At 41.3% G+C, this 18,837-nt stretch overlaps 1 protein-coding gene across 1 annotated transcript in view; it reads left to right on the forward strand.

Annotated features, from left to right (window-relative positions):
- LOC119733632 (hyaluronan mediated motility receptor-like) overlaps nucleotides 1-18,837 on the forward strand; it is a 42,831-nt gene that overhangs the window by 3,426 nt on the left and 20,568 nt on the right. The window contains exons 2-11 of the mRNA XM_038207035.1: nucleotides 2,795-2,893; nucleotides 4,382-4,482; nucleotides 6,545-6,619; nucleotides 7,449-7,823; nucleotides 8,261-8,350; nucleotides 9,808-9,919; nucleotides 10,648-10,713; nucleotides 12,506-12,579; nucleotides 13,484-13,570; nucleotides 16,411-16,511. Coding sequence (XP_038062963.1) covers nucleotides 2,795-2,893; nucleotides 4,382-4,482; nucleotides 6,545-6,619; nucleotides 7,449-7,823; nucleotides 8,261-8,350; nucleotides 9,808-9,919; nucleotides 10,648-10,713; nucleotides 12,506-12,579; nucleotides 13,484-13,570; nucleotides 16,411-16,511 — 1,180 coding nt within the window. The remainder of the gene's footprint in view (nucleotides 1-2,794; nucleotides 2,894-4,381; nucleotides 4,483-6,544; nucleotides 6,620-7,448; nucleotides 7,824-8,260; nucleotides 8,351-9,807; nucleotides 9,920-10,647; nucleotides 10,714-12,505; nucleotides 12,580-13,483; nucleotides 13,571-16,410; nucleotides 16,512-18,837) is intronic.

Raw genomic sequence — 18,837 nt, forward strand, 5'->3', positions numbered from 1 at the left:
TACGAGAACAGACATTTCGAGTACGAGTACTTTGACATTCGAGTACGAGTACTTTGACATTCGAGTACGAGTTCGAGTACGAGTACTCCAAAAAAGTACTCGAGTAGTACTCGAGTACGAGTACCGAACGAGTACTATAACACTGTTTTTTCCCCTCCAATGTTCCTTTTTTGGAGTTGAATTAATACACCTATCATCAATTGTAAGACGGGCCCTAACGTTGACCTACGGTACATTTGTACGTACCGTACATGTAGGCAGGATTCCAACTTGAGTGAAAATGGTCCAGAGGAAGTGCAGTGTACATGTTCCACTGCATCAAGCTGTCTTTTGATAGCCAGCGTTTAATACAGCACAAAATTTCATAGGGGAAAATGCAGTAAGGTTCAGGCATGAGAATCTTCCTGTTGAAACAGGAATTCCTGGGTTTTTTTGCCCAAATTTCTGCGTTTTTATTTATTTTGAGCCTGTTTTAGGGCTTTTTGGCCTGATTTTACGTCTTTTTCCTGTTTTTGCAGTAACTTTCCTGGGTTTTTTTTCGTTGAAATTCATTCTCATGCCTGAAGGTTAAATGTTCCCCTGATTGTGGAGATAGACATTCCACAATCATGATTCATTGATCAGATTAAAGGGAAAATACAACATTTGCAAACATCAAAAAATAAAACTACCAAATCATTTTGAAATACCTTGCTGGACTGTTAGTGAATGACAGTGTAAAGCATCCTATAAAATCATGGCACCTGGTATACTGTCATTTTCAAGAAAAGTGGTATTTTTGTATCAATTTCCAACGCTGGTCGGCCGAACAAGCGTTGGAAAAAACTGTTGTTTTTTAAAAAAATACTGGCCCCAATTGACCATCGCACTTGTTTGCAATCGATTATACACCTATGAACGGGTACAAGCCAGCTAGACTAGTTCCCTGACCTTACAATTCCCCAATGTATGTAAACTGCTCTGTTTCTTCTTATATGGAGTCAGGGAACCAGACTACAGGAAAATGATTGTTTTTCTTGGTTTTTATAGCATTTTCGAACCCAAAATCTCAAAAAAGTCAGTGTAACTGTATTTGCTATATATTTCCAACCCCCCCAATTCCATCCATTTCTGAAACTTACAGCAAAAGCAAATGATGTATATTCCCTTTAAATAACACAAGTTTGTGTGATCAAACCACCAGCGTCTGTATTACATTGTAGAACATTGTGTTGACTGTTGAGTTACTGATTCATTCATTATACCACTATTAAAGTGCTGGAGCGGTTTTGGGTGCTACAGTACAGGGAGTAATAGACATGGCAATTTGGGGCAGTACAGTGAATGCTTTATACCTCCTGCTGTTTGAACAATCACAGACAGCAAAAAAAAATCAATCCTCTTCCGTGCCATGCCTTTTTCACAGGCTAGCACCCAACAGTCAGATCATCTTTCAAGCACTGTGACTGGTCAAATTCAGTCAACAGACACAAGCAGGCAAGAAGTAAGCACAGCTGGCTTATCAATCACCTACAGTCAAAGCATAGCTGTATCAAGTTACTTATTAACAGTCACAGCCAGTCAATCCCGCTTTATGTAGGCTGGGAGCCCTTAACTGTTGAAAACAGTCACTTGATTGATTTTGACTGAAAAGGACAACTTTGCACAGAATGTACATGTTTGCAAAGGAGGGTTAAAGGGAATGTACATCATTTGCTTTTGCTGCAATTTTCAGAAATAAATGGGTTTGGAGGATAAGTATGTTATAGCAATATTGTTAAAATGACTTGTTTCACGTTTTGGGCTTGTAGATGTTGGAAAAACCAAGAAAACCAATCATGTTCTTGTAGTCTGGTTCCCCGACCCCACTTAAGATGAAACGGAGCAATTTATAGACTTTTGGGAATTGTAAAGTCAGATAATCAGTCTAAGCAGGCTTGTACCCCTTCACAGGTGTGCAATCAATTGCAAAGAAAACAATGAATAACTAATTATGAAAAATTATAAGCAGGTTTTGAAAAAAGCCAATTTTTCCAACGCTGGTCAGCCGACCAGCGTTGGAAAAATACCGTTTTTCTTGAGAATGATAGCACACCAGGAGCCACAATTTTACAGGATGCTTTAGACTGTCATTCCCTAACAATCCAGTAAGGTATTTCATGATAATTTGATCATTTCGCTTTATGATGTTTGCAAATGTTGTACCTTCCCTTTAATGTAAAATATGAATGTATCCCCTCCCCCCCCCCCCCTTCCACCAGAAAAAAATGAAGGAAATTTCCAACGATGCGTCTAAGGAGACGAATGACCCTACTTGCTGTTTATGAGTTTCAACTAAATTTTTTTTACGAATCCACGTTGGTTCAGTGCACTTAACATATACTACAGTGTCTTCGCTCCTGTGTCTCTATGCACATGTACATCATGCGGGTGCTGAACCTTGATCATATCAGTCAATAATTAATTCGGTTGTTCAAATAATCTGGCTGGAAAATGTGCTCATGACTCAAATATTTATGCAGCCACGTCATTTGGTAAATAAAGAAAGAACTTGCGTTTTGGCCCATATGTGCCAGTATTTTTCAACTACTGCTCCAAATGTAATTTTTTTTCAGTCCAAATTTTGTTTGCTATTGGTTACATGTTCATGAACGGTGCAGGCCAGCTAGACTGGTTCCCTTACCTTACAATTTTCCGACAACTATAAATTGATCCGTTTTATCTTTTGTACATTCCCTTTAAAACGATTATTCAATTTTCCGAAAATTCATTGAAACTGTTACATTGTTTTCTGTTATTTGTTTTTTTTCCACAGCCTGTGCCCCTCCCGTTGGCTCCTACAACGTGAAAGGCCTCGATAAATCGGCCGGTCCTGCTAGCTTTGAAAAGTCCACCCGTTTCAAAGAACCAAAAGGTAAATTCTTTTTCTTTTTAGACCTAGACCATCAACCATTTTGTCTAAAGTAAACTCTCAACCCATGTGACGCCCAAATGTAGTCTGGAAATGATTAGAGTACAGTTGTGCATGTACGTCTCCTACGTGTTCAATTTGGGCCAAGAAAACAAAAATCTGGGTTTTAGGCCAAAAAAAAAAAAAATAGTCGGTTTCTGGTCAGACCGAAGTTCCGGAATTGATGTGGCGACGCGTTTTTTTTTTTTTTTTGTGGCTTTTTTTTTTTTCAAGCTTGCATTGTACAGACAAAGTGAGTACTATTTTGCTTTTTTGTGTCCTCATTATACATTGGTGTCCTCCATAATTTGCCTTGGTGCCCTTTATCATTTGCCTTGGTGCAATTTCCCCATTCCATGGTGCTCCTTGGTACAATAATTTGAGGAGGCGCGGCAATAGAGGGCGCTGTTGTAGCTTCCGTGTTAATTTGAAGGGAAAAAAAAGGTTGACGCGCATGATTAAAATCGACGTGCGCGCTGACCAGAGACCGAGTATTTTTTTGTTTGGCCTTAACCCACCCAACCTTGAAATTCATTCTAAAACCCTAAATTTTTTATTTGAATAACAAAAACGGGGAAAAAACTTATGGTGCCGCCACACCCTAGTTTTTGCAAACATGACCCATTCATCCTGCATTTTTTGACATTTTTATTTAAGTTTATTTGTTTGGAAGTTGGTCAGTGCAGCGAAGCCTCAAAAAACAGTACAGCAAATGCAGAAAGAACAGTTGATTCACATTTTAAAGGGAATTTACAACATTTTTTTTTGCTGCAATTTTCAGAAATAAATGAATTTGGAGGATTAGTATATTATAGCAAATGTTTTTAAAATGACTTGTTTCACGTTTTTGGCTGGTAGATGTTGGAAAAACCAAGAAAACCAATCATGTTCTTGTAGTCTGGCTCTCCGACCCCACTTAAGATGAAACGGAGCAATGTATAGACTTTTGGGAATTGTAAGGTCAGAGAATCAGTCTAGCAGGCTTGTACCCCTTCACAGGTGTGCAATCAATTGCAAAGAAAACAATGAATAACTAATTATGAAAAATTAGAAGCAGGTTTTGAAAAAAGCCAGTTTTTTTCCAACGCTGGTCGGCCGATCAGCGTTGGAAAAATACCATTTTTCTTGAGAATGATATCACACCAGGAGCCACGATTTTACAGGATGCTTTAGACTGTCATTCCCTAACAATCCAGTAAGGTATTTCATGATAATTTGATCATTTCGTTTTGTGATGTTTGCAAATGTTGTATAGCCCTTTAACTATTACTAATGCATGCAAAAATAAACAAAATAAGAACAATTACTTCACCATCATCCCATGCTATTTTTCTGGCTATAAAAGTTAGAGTAAAAAAAAAGTGTTACAACCGACCTACCTACCCTAATATGTTCAAGTTAGTAGGAAACACCACTTTATTTGTTCTCGGCTTTTTTCTCTCGTCTGGCCAGCCCCACCGCCCGGATCGTTACAGCAAGCTCACTCCAACAGCTCCACGTCGCTGCCAGAGTCTGGCAGGACTCCGTCCAAGTTCTTGAATTCCACCGCGGACGTAAGTTTAGTGAAGCTTCTTCAAATTTCAAACCTGCTTGTCACAGAATTTTAAGAACTTCCTCGTAAAGACCTGTAGTCTATGGAATATCCCCTAGCACAGTAAGGGTCTATGATATGTGAGCAGATTCGACGATTAAAGGGAATATACATCATTTGCTTTTGCTGTAATTTTCAGAAATGGATGGAATTGGAATTGGGGGTTGGAAATATATAGCAAATATAGTTACACTGACTTTTTTGAGGTTTTGGGTTCGAAAATGCTATAAAAACCAAGAAAAACGATCATTTTCCTGTAGTCTGGTTCCCTGACTCCATATAAGAAGAAACAGAGCAGTTTACATACATTGGGGAATTGTAAGGTCAGGGAACCAGTCTAGCTGGCTCGTACCCGTTCATAGGTTTGTAATCGATTGCAAACAAGTGCGATGGTCAATTGGGGCCAGTATTTGAAAAAAAAGCCAGTTGTTTCCAACGCTGATCGGCCGATCAGCATTGGAAATTGATACAAAAATACCACTTTTCTTGAAAATGACAGTATACCAGGTGCCATGATTTTACAGGATGCTTTACACTGTCATTCACTAACAGTCCAGCAAGGTATTTCAAAATGATTTGGTAGTTTTATATTTTGATGTTTGCAAATGTTGTATTTTCCCTTTAATTATGCAACACAAGACTGCATCTTGACCTCGAGATTCTGACCATTCAGCGGGCGTCTTCTATATCTGGTCTTCGGTAACCCGTTGTATAACAAAAACGTGGCAACAAAATTGACCAATCAACAGCTTAGTCCACATTTATGATGGAAATGATGTTGACTCTAATTGGCTGGCACGTGGGGCTGCCTAAAATTTGAATTGCTCGCGTATACCAGACATTGGCTACAGAGAGGACTCCGTTGGTTAAAGGGAAAATACAACATTTGCAAACATCAAAAAACAAAATGATCAAATTATCACGAAATACCTTATCTTTAAAATCGTAGCTCCTGGTGTGCTGACATTTTCAAGAAAAACTGCATTTTTCCAACGCTGGTCGGCCGACCAGCGTTGGAAAAAACTGGCTTTTTTTCCAAAAACTGTTCTTAATTTTTCATATTTAGTTTTCTGAATTTTCTTTGCAATTGATTACACACCTCTGCAGGAATACAAGCCTGCTAGACTGTATTCTCTGACCTTACAATTCCCTAAAGTGTATTAAGTGCTCCGTTTCATCTTATTGGGGTCAGGGAACCAGACTACAAGAACATGATAGATTTTCTTGGTTTTTCCAGCATCTACAAGCCCAAAACGTGAAACATGTCAGTTCAACAATATTTTCTATAACATACCGGTACTAATCCTCCAAATCCATTTATTTCTGAAAATTAAAGCGAAAGCAGATGTTGTACTTTCCTTTAACGGGTGCTACTCGGACTAGTAAAGACATTGGCTATAAAGCTCATAGTTGCTTGTAAGAACACAATTATTATAATAATTGGGTTTTTTTGGGCCGTGATTCACATGCTGATCAACATTTAAAAAAAAAAAAAAAATTAGTTTGCAATTTGTTTGACATATGATATTACCCCCGACAGACGAGCTTATAGTCATTCCTGAAGCCACCTAAACTTCTGAGAGAAAACACTGCCTCTGTAGGCCGTGCTTATCTATGCATTATAATCATGGTAAAGTGCCTTGCCCATGGACAACAAAATCCTGTAATTATTTTGTTGCATTCAAGGTTACAGTCTTGAAGATTCAGCCACAATTACAACATCTGTATAATTTCACACAATATAGGTCTTTCTTAAAGACGGCCATCTCTGTAGGCGACCAGCAACTGCGTATTTTACGCAATCAAACACGCATTGCGCAGTGTTGAAAATGTTCCAAACATGTGCGCTTGTTGCTCGAAATGTGTTCAAAATACGACGCAGCTGATGCGCGTTATGCGAGTTGATGCTCGAAATGTCGATGCACGTGGCTGGTCTGTAGGAAATGACGTCATTTTGGAGAGACCTATTAGGAATATCATCCTTATTCTACTTTGTCTCTTTTGCTCATTTTTGTTTGTTTCAGTCTTCCTTCCTCAAGTCCAGTGTCAATTTCACGCCATGCAAGCACGACAAGGAGATACAAGAACTGAAACAAGAGGTAGGTAACCAGAAAAAGATATCAATAAAATGATCAGACAACATTTTCTCAGCAAACGTAGACTGAAGCATTATCTCACTCCGTGTATGTAGCTAATTAAGAGTGCTGGGATAGGAAATAATTTTGTTAACCCTAACCCTGCTGAATCCAACAGAATCCAACTGTGTCACATATCCGATGGAGCCTGTTGGATTGAGCAGTTAACCCCTTGTGTACATTCCTCATGCAAAATGTTGGATTCAGCAGGCAACTGAACCGCATTATAACGCATTGTTGGACTCCGTTGATTCAGCAGACAACTGAAAATGAGGCACAGTGGATTGAACAGGAAAGTCCGGTTGGACTCTGTTGGATTTAGCAGGGTAGTCCTGAGGAAGTACTAGGGAGTTAGAAAATTGTATTTCCTTTGTCAATCTCCCCCCCCCCCAACAACAAAAAAATAACTTTGTAAACAAATTTTGCATGACTGACTCTAAGCTGATTTTTTTTCCTGGCAAGTAAGCACATAAATAAAGCATTAATTGTGTCTGGTGTTTTTGACATTTTGGCTCCTTGGAAAATTGTTACGGTCCCTTTTTCTTTGATGTGTACTGTAATAATTGACCCTCATATGTGACTGGTCACTGTTCTATTTCTTCCCACTACAACACATGCAATACATGGCTGCATTTCGTAAAGTCTTAATTCACACTACACTGGTACAAGGCCACGTCCGTATCAGATGTTTCGACAAGGCTTCCGGTTTCAGCTATTGGCAATCTGCGGTAGATATCCACAGCTGTAGATGCTTTGCACTTTTCACTAACTGTTTGAATCCTTCTCTTGACAGCTTCGGCAGCAGAAGCAGGAATGGAGCGACGCCAGCCGGGAGCTGAGCCAGACCCAGGAGAAGCTGGCCAAGGCCGAGGGTAAACTACAGACCACGGTCCGAGAGAAGACCGCCCTCGCTGGGCAGCTGGCGAGCAAGGACCGCGAGGTGGCTGACCTGCAGAAGGCGAGGGATGTCCTGCAGACCACGGTCCGGGAGAAGACCGCCCTCGCTGGGCAGCTGGCGAACAAGGACCGAGAGGTCGCTGACCTCCAGAAGGCGAGGGATGTCCTGCAGACCACGGTCCGGGAGAAGACCGCCCTCGCTGGGCAGCTGGCGAGCAAGGACCGCGAGGTGGCTGACCTGCAGAAGGCGCGGGATGTCCTGCAAACCAAGGTGTGAGAAGATTCAAGAAGAAAAAAATACTTAAAAAATTATCGGACGTTAAAGCATGAAACAACTGAGAATATATTCTGTCCCCCTGGATTAATCGCCAGTGTTTTGCCGGTTACACTCCAACTAATACCTATACCGATTTATTCTGCTGTCCTGGGTGGAGAGAAGCAAGTTAGGGTAAAGTAGCTTGCCTGAGGACATAGCATATGTTGCCCCATAACCCTTTGATCTCGAGTCACAAACCATTACCACTTAATGTAGCTGCACTCCCCTATTCATCATCACCCAAGTCTTCTGGGGTACCTCACAGCTACCCATTTATACTCCTTGGTGCAGAGAGGCAATTGTAGTAAAGTGCCTTCCCCAAGGACACAAGCACCATGTTCCCTGTACTATCTCTAAACTTTGTATTTTTCACATTTTTGCTGAACATGCAGGTTAGTTCCTTGGAGGGCAACAGCACCAAACATGAGAGACTGGTCGATGAGCTGTCCTCAGTCACATCCAAACTTGGTGCTAAACAACAGGTGAGGACGAATCCCAACTTAAACAATACAAAAGCTGTCTCTAAATTTCATTTTTTTTCCTTTGTTGTCTTCTGAAATTGTGTTTAACAATTTAAAACCTGTTGAAAATGACTGGTCTGCCAGGAGAGAGCAGGATTCTAAAAGGTACCAAAATTGGCATTGATCATGTTTTGTAAATAATGTAAACACTTCAAATACAATGTAATACAATGTAGTAAAAATTTCATTTTTCACTTTGTTGTCTTCTGAAATTGTGTTTATCTTTATAAAATCTGTCAAAAATGACTGGACTGCCGGGAGAGAGCAGGATTCAAAATGGCATTTTTTCATGTTTTGGAAATAACCTCTTCAAATACAATGTAATACAGGGGGCTAATTTCATGGCGCTGCTCAGCACAAAAATTTGCTTAGCACAAAAAAGACTGGATTATAAAAGCAGGTAACCAGCCAAAAATCCACGTGATGTATACTGCCCGTGATTAGTATTTATCTGTTGTTTGCTTAGCCTGAAAATCACATGGAGTTTTGGATGGTAACCTGCTTTTATAAGGCCAAAAAAAAAAAGTCTCCGGTTTCTGGTATGCGCGCGCGTCGCCGTAGCCATGCGCGTCGGCAAAATGAAAAAGGTTTTTTTTCAATACAAGATGATGTCTCAAAACCGCCAAACTCACTGGTTTGACTGGAATTCTGCTGCTGCACAATTTTAACGTGTTTTTAGATGGGGTTATGATCGAGAATAAGCTTTATGTGGCCTCTCTGGACTCCCATATATTTGCACTAAGTTTAGTCGGGCACCATTTGCAGTCATCAGCCGACATTTGAAGCCAAAAAAAAAAAAAAAAAACAGGTAAAAAAAAAAAAAAGCCGCGTCGCCGCACCACTTTTGGGGCAAGCTCCATACCAGAAACCGGAGACTTATTTTTTTTGGCCTAAGCCAGACTTTTTTTTTTGCTCAGCAAATTTGTGTGCTTAGCAGCGCCGTGAAATTGGGCCCTGGTCAGGGTTCCTAACCACTCTGGAAATCAGGGAAAACCTTGAAAATGAGTTTCCATTTTCCAGTCAGGGAAAGTCAGGGACTTTGGAGAGAGAAAAAAAAACATACCAGAAATCAGGGAAAATGCAGGGAATTTGACAGTGACCCGGAAGGGAAAGGTTTTCTACAGTTTGGCAAATGTGCTCCTTGTGCATATGGTTAGGAAAGATGGCTATAAATGGAAAAGGAGGCCATCGCTTGTCTACAAGTTGCCTGTGTATTATCAATATCTTTTTGCTGCAACCACATCTTGACTTCCTAGCAACCTCGTTAAAGTGAAAATATTTGTCATGGAATTTTGGGAATTTCTCAGAGAACTTTCAGGGAATTTTTGTTTTCATGAAGTGCTGGGAACCGTGCACGTGTTAAAAACTCAAGGCTTAACAAGATTTTCTTGTTTCTTCCTTGTGTTTTTCCTCGCCAGGAGTTTGAAACATTCAAGTCGACCATGGAGTTGAAAGTTCACACATTGGAGGCCGATCTGGAAGAATCGAGATCCAAGATGGCCGCCATCCACCAGACAAAAGAAGCGCTAGGTAAAAACTGGAATATCTGACTCGTTTCAATTTGTGCATACATTACCGCGCTGATGCGTAAAACAACATTCAATGTAACATCGTGGCACAGGGGTAAACTCTTTTTCATACAGGCACTTAAAGCTACAGTCCATCATTTGCAGCTATCCAAAAAGTAACTTACGTAATTATTGTTGAAAAAAACATACTTGGTTGAAAGATAGTAAGGGGACTAAACTCTCTGTGAAATTATTCTTTCTGGCATGCTGTCATTTGGAAGAAATCAACAACGATGCGTCTAGAGACACATTGTTGGAAATTTCCATTAGTGGTTTGTTTGTTTATTGGGCGAAGCGCGCGCAAGCGTTGACACGACGCACACACACGTGCGGTTGCTATGATTCGTCGGATAATGTGCGCGACATCGCGTAGCTGCAATCGGCTCAGTAGAACCTGTCTCCGACGCTGAATTCAGGCCCAATTCAAAACATGATTCAGCAACTTTTGATTTGAAATCGAAATCGTAGAATGTTGTTTTTCTCGAAATATACAGCTGAGGCTGAGCTGAAACTTCATCAGGTTAGTTGTTCGGCACCCTTCTTTAGATTCTGAGCACTTTTGTTGCTTCAAACAAACAAACAAAATGCACAAATTACAAATGATGGACTGTACCTTTAAATGCAATCAGTGTTATATGCCGACAAAGCTTTTCAATTTGTTATTTTTCATCTCTTTTGATGCCGCTTCAGAGTTGAATAAGACGGAGTTGTACGCACACAGCGAAGACTTGGAAAGTGAGATCAGCAAGTTACACTGTGAGTACGCCCGTTATTTACTTCCTATGAATACAGAAATGCTCGGCTTATTTGTGTTGAAACAGAAGGGATTCACGATACATTGCATCCCCTGTTGTATTTGCGCCACTTTCCGACTTAAAGGCATATAGGATCAATTGCATTTATCAAAAAAGTAACCCAGCAAATTATTATCAGAACGCTTACTTGGATTAAAAATCATTCTGGTACTAAACAGCCCGTGAAATTATTCCGTCTGGCTTGCTGTCATTAACAAGAAATCAAGAAATGTAGCTGCTTTCCAACGTTCAGTCAATTGACATCTTTGGAAATACAGAATGCTCTCGACAAAATTGTGTTTCGTGATCAAAAGGTTGTGCATGGTTTTTCGCTGTTTTCTCAACAAGTGTAATATCCACTGAGCTGAAAGTTCAACAGGTTAGGTTTGCAACATTCTTCGTTAGATTTTGAGTGGTGTTATAATTGGAAATGAACAAAATGCATGAAAAGCAGATGATCCTGTATGCTTAACCTTTTGCAAATCATGTTCTGTGGACAGTCACCTGGTTTTTTTTGGTCGTTTATGTGCCATACCCAACAAACACAAATGCATGTAAAGCCCCGTATTAAAATGAAAATGGTTGTGATTCACAGAAAACAGTATACAAATATTGAGTGGCTCAGAGTGGAATGGGAGGAATATTATCGCAAGGTAAAATCGGGACTTTTCCATTTCACGAGGTGAAGCAGAGTGAACTGGATGAGTCCAGATTTTACCGAGTGATAATCCTCCTCCCATTTCACAATTTAAAGGGAAAATACAACATTTGCAAACATCAAAAAATAAAACTACCAAATCATTTTGAAATACCTTGCTGGACTGTTAGTGAATGACAGTGTAAAGCATCCTGTAAAATCATGGCACCTGGTATACTGTCATTTTCAAGAAAAGTGGTATTTTTGTATCAATTTCCAATGCTGATCGGCTGACCAGCGTTGGAAAAAACTGGCTTTTTTTTTCAAATACTGGCCCCAGTTGACCATCGCACTTGTTTGCAATCGATTACACACCTATGAACGGGTACAAGCCAGCTAGACTGGTTCCCTGACCTTACAATTCCCCAATGTATGTAAACTGCTCTGTTTCTTCTTAAATGGAGTCGGGGAACGAGACTACAGAAAAATTATTGTTTTTCTTGGTTTTTATAGCATTTTCGAACCCAAAACCTCAAAAAAGTCAGTGTAACTATATTTGCTATATATTTCCAACCCCCCAATTCCATCCATTTCTGAAAATTACAGCAAAAGCAAATGATGTATATTCCCTTTAAAGCCACTCAATATTTGTTTTATATAACTGACATATAGATCCTTGTCATTTTGATATATTCGAACTTCTTATTTCAATACAAAATTGGTGGAAAATGTATTTCTCTCTTCCAAACCACCCCTTCACGAAAATGTTTGAACCCAACGCTGTAGCACTGGCTTTTTGGAACACCGCTGAACGCGCAGGCCAGCATGCATTTGCACACAAATGCCGCGTCATGGAACAAGAATGATCCTAACTGTTGAATAGTATTTCCCATTCCCATGGGCGAATGGGACTTTTTGCGCCCCAGTGCCCGGCGTGAATGGGAGCAATAACGAATGTCACGTGATGTGAGTTCCCCCAATCAAATGGCAAGGATCTGTATGTCAGTTATATAATTTTGAATATTGCCTGAATCTTTGGCGCAGTGTAAGATTTCTATCAAAACTTCAAGCTTACTCAAAATATAATCTTTTTTCAAAATGAAAACCTGTTCTCCAGCATTAACAGATCAGTTGAGACTGGACAATGTGGATCTGGGCAATCAACTCGAGAAAGAACAAGAGCGAAATGAGGTGAGCTGATCTGCCTTTCATTAAATTTACTTGATTGTTCAGCCGTGTGGTTGCGAATGCGAAAGCGTGCCGGTTGTCAAGCAAAGCTAATCAGATTACATACTTAGACGCTGCAACAGAGCAGTGAAATTTGTGAACGCCAAAAACAAGGCCTTTTGAACGTTGTGTTTCTCAGAAAATGTGCTCAGTATGATTGAAATTTTAAATTTCATGTCGGTGAAAAAAATCACCATCATCGATGCTGAAACGTCAATACTGGTAACTGGTAAAGCTGACCTTAAAAGTCGGGAAGAAATCATTCAAAAATGCACGTAGCCAGGCCTATTTTTTCAATTTCAACGAAAAGTAGTGAACACAGCACAACAATTTTTAGCACATACTTGGATCATTATAAGGGAAATAAACCCTGAAAGTGGCACGAAGATACGGTCTTCCAAACGGGAGAAATTAATTTTCAAAGATTCGCCCGCCAACGTGAACATGTCTGTGTGCATGTAGTTTCATTCAAAATAAAGTGTTACGTAACCTTTAGAAATCGCCCTTCGCAACCACACAGCTGTGATGTGGTGCAAAAATATTCCGTTTTGCCCTTCACTGTTGTAATGGTATGTGTACTCAGTATATTGTCCGGAAAAACCTATGGGAAAATTTACAAGTTACCCGCTTTGGTGGGATTGAACCCACATCCTCCAGCTTACTAGTGCAGACGTCTTAACCACTTTATCGCCAAGATAGCTGGGGACGGCTGGCCAGTTCATATCCGTTTTGTCTGTGTTTTGTATCACTTAAGATCTGGGGGGGAAAAGTGATTACATTGTATCAATGTAGAAAAAGGAAAGGTTACCCTACGGAAACTAGCATCTGATGGTTTGCAATGTTATTTTTAAAATGGTTTTGTCTACAGTTTTTACACAAGGAAGTGGAGAGGACCTTGGATAACAGCAAGAGACGGGCGCAGGAGAGAGAGGAGGAATTGCAGCAACAACTCAAGGTTAGTTCAATACACTTGTGATGGTCTTGTGATGGACTTGTGATGGTCTTGTGATGGACTTGTGATGGACTTGTGACGGACTTGTGATGGACTTGTGAGGGGCTTGTGATGGACTTGTGATGGACTTGTGATGGACTTGTGATGGACTTGTGATGACTTGTGATGGACTTGTGATGGACTTGTGATGGACTTGTGATGGACTTGTGATGGACTTGTGATGGACTTGTGATGGACTTGTGGTGGACTTGTGATGGACTTGTGATGGACTTGTGATGGACTTGTGATGGACTTGTGGTGGACTTGTGATGACTTGTGATGAACTTGTGGTGGACTTGTGGTAGACTTGTGGTGGACTTGTGATGGACTTGTGATGGACTTGTGGTGGACCTGTGATGGACTTGTGATGGACTTGTGATGGACTTGTGATGGACTTGTGATGGACTTGTGATGGACTTGTGGTGGACTTGTGATGGACTTGTGATGGACTTGTGATGGACTTGTGGTGGACTTGTGGTGGACTTGTGATGAACTTGTGGTGGACTTGTGATGACTTGTGATGAACTTGTGGTGGACTTGTGGTAGACTTGTGGTGGACTTGTGATGGACTTGTGGTGGACTTGTGATGGACTTGTGATGGACTTGTGGTGGACTTGTGATGGACTTGTGATGGACTTGTGATGGACTTGTGATGGACTTGTGGTGGACTTGTGGTGGACTTGTGATGGACTTGTGATGGACTTGTGATGGACTTGTGGTGGACTTGTGATGACTTGTGATGAACTTGTGGTGGACTTGTGATGACTTGTGATGAACTTGTGGTGGACTTGTGGTAGACTTGTGGTGGACTTGTGATGGACTTGTGATGGACTTGTGATGGACTTGTGGTGGACTTGTGATGGACTTGTGATGGACTTGTGATGGATTTGTGGTGGACTTGTGGTGGACTTGTGGTGGACTTGGGATGGACCTGTGGTGGACTTGTTATGGACTTGTGGTGGACCTGTGGTGGACTTGTGATGGACTTGTGGTGGACTTGTGATGGACTTGTGATGGACTTGTGGTAGACTTGTGGTGGACTTGTGGTGGACTTGTGATGGACTTGTGGTGGACTTGTGGTGGACTTGTGATGGACTTGTGATGGACTTGTGGTGGACTTGTGGTGGACTTGTGGTGGACTTGTGGTGGACTTGTAGTGGACTTGTGATGGACTTGTGGTGGACTTGTGGTGGACTTGTGGTGGACTTGGGATGGACCTGTGGTGGACTTGTTATGGACTTGTGGTGGACCTGTGGTGGACCTGTGATGGACTTGTGATGGACTTGTGATGGACTTGTGATGGACTTGTGATGGACTTGTGGTGGACTTGTGATGACTTGTGATGAACTTGTGGTGGACTTGTGGTAGACTTGTGGTGGACTTGTGATGGACTTGCGATGGACTTGCGATGGACTTGTGATGGATTTGTGATGGACTTGTGATGGACTTGTAATGGACTGGTGAGGGGCTCGTGATGGACTTGTGATGACTCGTGATGACTTGTGATGAACTTGTGGTGGACTTGTGGTAGACTTGTGGTGGACTTGTGATGGACTAGTGATGACTTGTGATGACTTGTGATGGACTTGTGAGGACCAGTGTTTTGTAGTCGAGTACTTTTTTCTGAGTACCGAGTACTGCCGAGTACTTAGGTTACCGAGTACGAGTGCTTGTACCTCCGAGTGCATTTACAGGTCTCCGAGTATGAATACTTGTACTTACGAGTACGAGTACTTGTACTTCCGAGTACGAGTACTGATTTCCAAATACGGCAAATGGTTCATTGTTCGTAATTGGCCCAGGCCCAATCAGACCGATATATACAGACCCACTCACGGCTAGCTGTTAAATGTGTTTGTCCGAATGTGCATAGAGGAAAATCATGAAACTTCGATTTCTCCAGAAGCCAATCAACCATTTCAAATTGCCAGTATTGATAAAATAAGGCCGTGGTAAGTCAAGCTATACCATTTTTACCCCCGAGTACTGCTATTCAAGTATGAGTACTTTGATGATCGAGTACAATTTTGACATGTCGAGTACGAGTACTTTGCTGGCCGAGTACGAGTACCGACATTTCGAGTGCGATTACTTTGACATTCGAGTGCGATTACTTTGACATTCGAGTACGAGTACGAGTACTCCAAAAAAATTACTTGAGTAGTACTCAAGTACCAGTACCGAGTATGAGTATTGAGGGTGGCATGGGTGGCTTGTGCGTAAAGCGCTCGCCTCTCACCAAGGTGACCACGGTTCGATCCTGGCCGCGGATCACATGTGAGTAGAGTTGTGCGTTGGTTCTCTCCTGTGCCACGAGGGTTTTTCTCCGGGCCCTCCAGTTTTCCTCCCTCCGGAAAAATCAAACACTTTCGATCTCAGGCTGTGCTCCGTGGTCATATATGGGTCGATGTGGCTGGCAGCCATAGGCGCCGTTACGTGCCAGCGGCCCGACCACGTTGTAGCCACGTCCTTCGCAATTCAGCATACCAGCTGCGAGTAAGGATGATTAGCCTCCCAAATTATTATTATTATTAATTATTACTACAACACTGGTGAGGACTTGTGAAGGACTTGTGATGAAATTATGATTGACATCTGATGGACTTGTGAAGGACTTGTGATGAAATTATGATGGACTTGTGATGAAATTGTGAGTGACATGTGAGGACTTGTGAAGGACTTGCAAGGACCTGACTGCATCACTGATACACCTTACGAGTGGCCACACAACCCCCTACACCTCTGCATAGAGTTCGCAGTTGCTATCTGCAATAAATGTTTCTCTCCAATTTATTTCTGGGCAGCAATCTCTGCTGAAGCAGGAGGAGTTACAAGCAGCGCTGGAGTCTGCCGAGGAGCGTCTGGCCGCCTTGCAGGTCGCCTACGATGCCGAGACAAGACAGAGGTGAGAAATATCACACTTATAAAAATTTAAGAGGAAAGATTGCTGGTAACACCATCTGGAAAGTAATCTCTTCTTAGAAGAAGTCTGGTTCTGAAAAGAACCGGTTGGTTGAGTGATCTTTTCAGAACCGCACTTCTTCTAAGAACAGATAACTTTCCAAATGGTGTTATTTTTCTAATTTATCTCATCCGCCATGCAGAGCTTCAAGTCATATATATTTATAAAAATTGTTGACTTGAACCTAAAAAACTTAATTGTCCGAGATGTTTCTAAGGGTGTTTTCCCAAACTTTGACTTTGTCTCCACCTTCGGCTTCAAGGTCCAATTTCAAGATGTTATGCCTCACGTATTACGGTGACACAGGCTGCTTTGACATCAAATAACGAGGCAAACAAATAGAGTATATTCGTTTGGTTTGAGTATTTCAGGCTACTCAATTATTCTGATGTTTAAAGCTACAGTCCATCATTTGCAGCTTGGTTGAAAGATAGTAAAGGAACTAAACTCCCTGTGAAATTATTCTTTCTGGCAAGCTGTCATTTTAAAGAAATCAGCGAAAGAAGGCCTTTCTAGACACTCCGTTGGAAATTTCCTCCGTTAATAGTTCGTTGTTTTATTCGGCGAAGCGCGCGCAAGCGTTGACACGACGCACACACGCTTGCGGTTGCTTTAATTCGTCGGATCAGTGTGCGACATCACGTAGCTGCAATCAGCTCAGTGAGAACATGTCTCGGACGCTGAATTCAGGCCCAATTCAAAACATGATTCAGCAACTTTTGATTTGAAATAGAGATCCTAGAATGCTGTTTTTCTCGGAATATACAGCTGAAGCTGAGCTGAAACTTCATCAGGTTAGTTCTTCAGCACCCTGCTTTACATTTTGAGCCCTTATGTTGCTTCAAACGAACAAAATGCACAAATTACAAATGATGGACTATATCTTTAACCTGTGGAGCATTGCTACATTCACGAATGGAAAGCGCCCTCCCAGGGAATATTGCATACGGGTAATGTCCTCTAATGGTTGGTATATACTTCACAAAAAAGCAAAAGCAAAGCAAATTTCAAGATGTCAGCAGGGCCCAATTTCACGGCGCTGCTAAGCACACGATTTTCTGCTAACAGAGCCTTCGTCTATTTCATGGAGACCGTAAGCGTAAGCACAGCAAAAGTCACGCTTACTTCAGAGGAAAAATTTGCTCAACTTAGTGACGCAACAATAGAAATCTCCATGCACGCGCGACCATCAGCATTCACGCCGTGATATAGTGCTTAAGGTTAGCACAATTTTCTGCCATGCTAAGCACAACTTTGCTGCCAACTGTTAAGCAGCGCCGTGAAATTGGGCCCAGTTGTGTTTCATGGTAATGTTTACAGTTCACAATAAACTTGACACTGAAATTTGTTCCGTGTTTGGAAAATGACCAAAGTCGTCCAAGCCACATTCCGTTGCTAATTAAACCATCAACAAGTAGGGAGCAATTCCTAAGCCTAGTTTTTGGAAAATGACCTAGAGATTTGACTTCTTATTTCATCGTAAGAGCCAGGTTTGGAGGTTTAAGTCTTTGAATGAAACAGAACTTGTAATACGTGTACATAAAGATTCATGTTTAAAATTGAGTGATAGTAATTGACCGACCCATTAAAGGTACAGTCCATCATTTGTAATTTGTGCATTATGTTCGTTTGAAGCAACAAAAGTGCTCAAAATCTAAAGAAGGATGCTTAAAAACCTGACGAAGTTTTAGCTCAGTGAATGCTGTATATTGCGAGAAAAACAATATTCTAGGATCTCGATTTGACATCAAAAGTTGCCGAGTCATGTTGTAAAATGGGCCCGAATTCAGCTTTCTCATTCAGCCAATTGCAGCTACGCGATGTCGCGCACTGAACCGACGAATTATAGCAACTGCGCACGCAGTGCCCCCATAGTGTTTTGACCAATGAAAGCCATGATAAACGTCCTACATGCGTGCACAAAGGTCCAGCATGCAGCTTGATATTGGAGAGGCGCATGTCTTGTTTGCCACGTGCGCAGTGGGCTGGGCGTAGTGGATTGGTCTATAATTTGGGGGATTCACAATGTAGTGCGCCACCAAGAGTTTGCCATGGAGAGTCCATTTTTTAAAAAGTTTACGGTCGACAAAACATGGCCTATTCGAACAAGTGTCAGTTGACAACTTGAGCTAATTTGTTATACATGTAGATGGGGCAAAGCGTTCTGTCGCCTTACAAAAAACACCATTTCGAATCATACACTTACAAAACTACTGACTGGAGAAAACTGACAATTTCAAATGTCTCGCGCTGCAAATTTGTCAACCAT

The sequence above is a fragment of the Patiria miniata genome, unplaced genomic scaffold, assembly GCF_015706575.1.
Source record: "Patiria miniata isolate m_02_andy unplaced genomic scaffold, ASM1570657v1 HiC_scaffold_26, whole genome shotgun sequence".
Taxonomy (NCBI): domain Eukaryota; kingdom Metazoa; phylum Echinodermata; class Asteroidea; order Valvatida; family Asterinidae; genus Patiria; species Patiria miniata.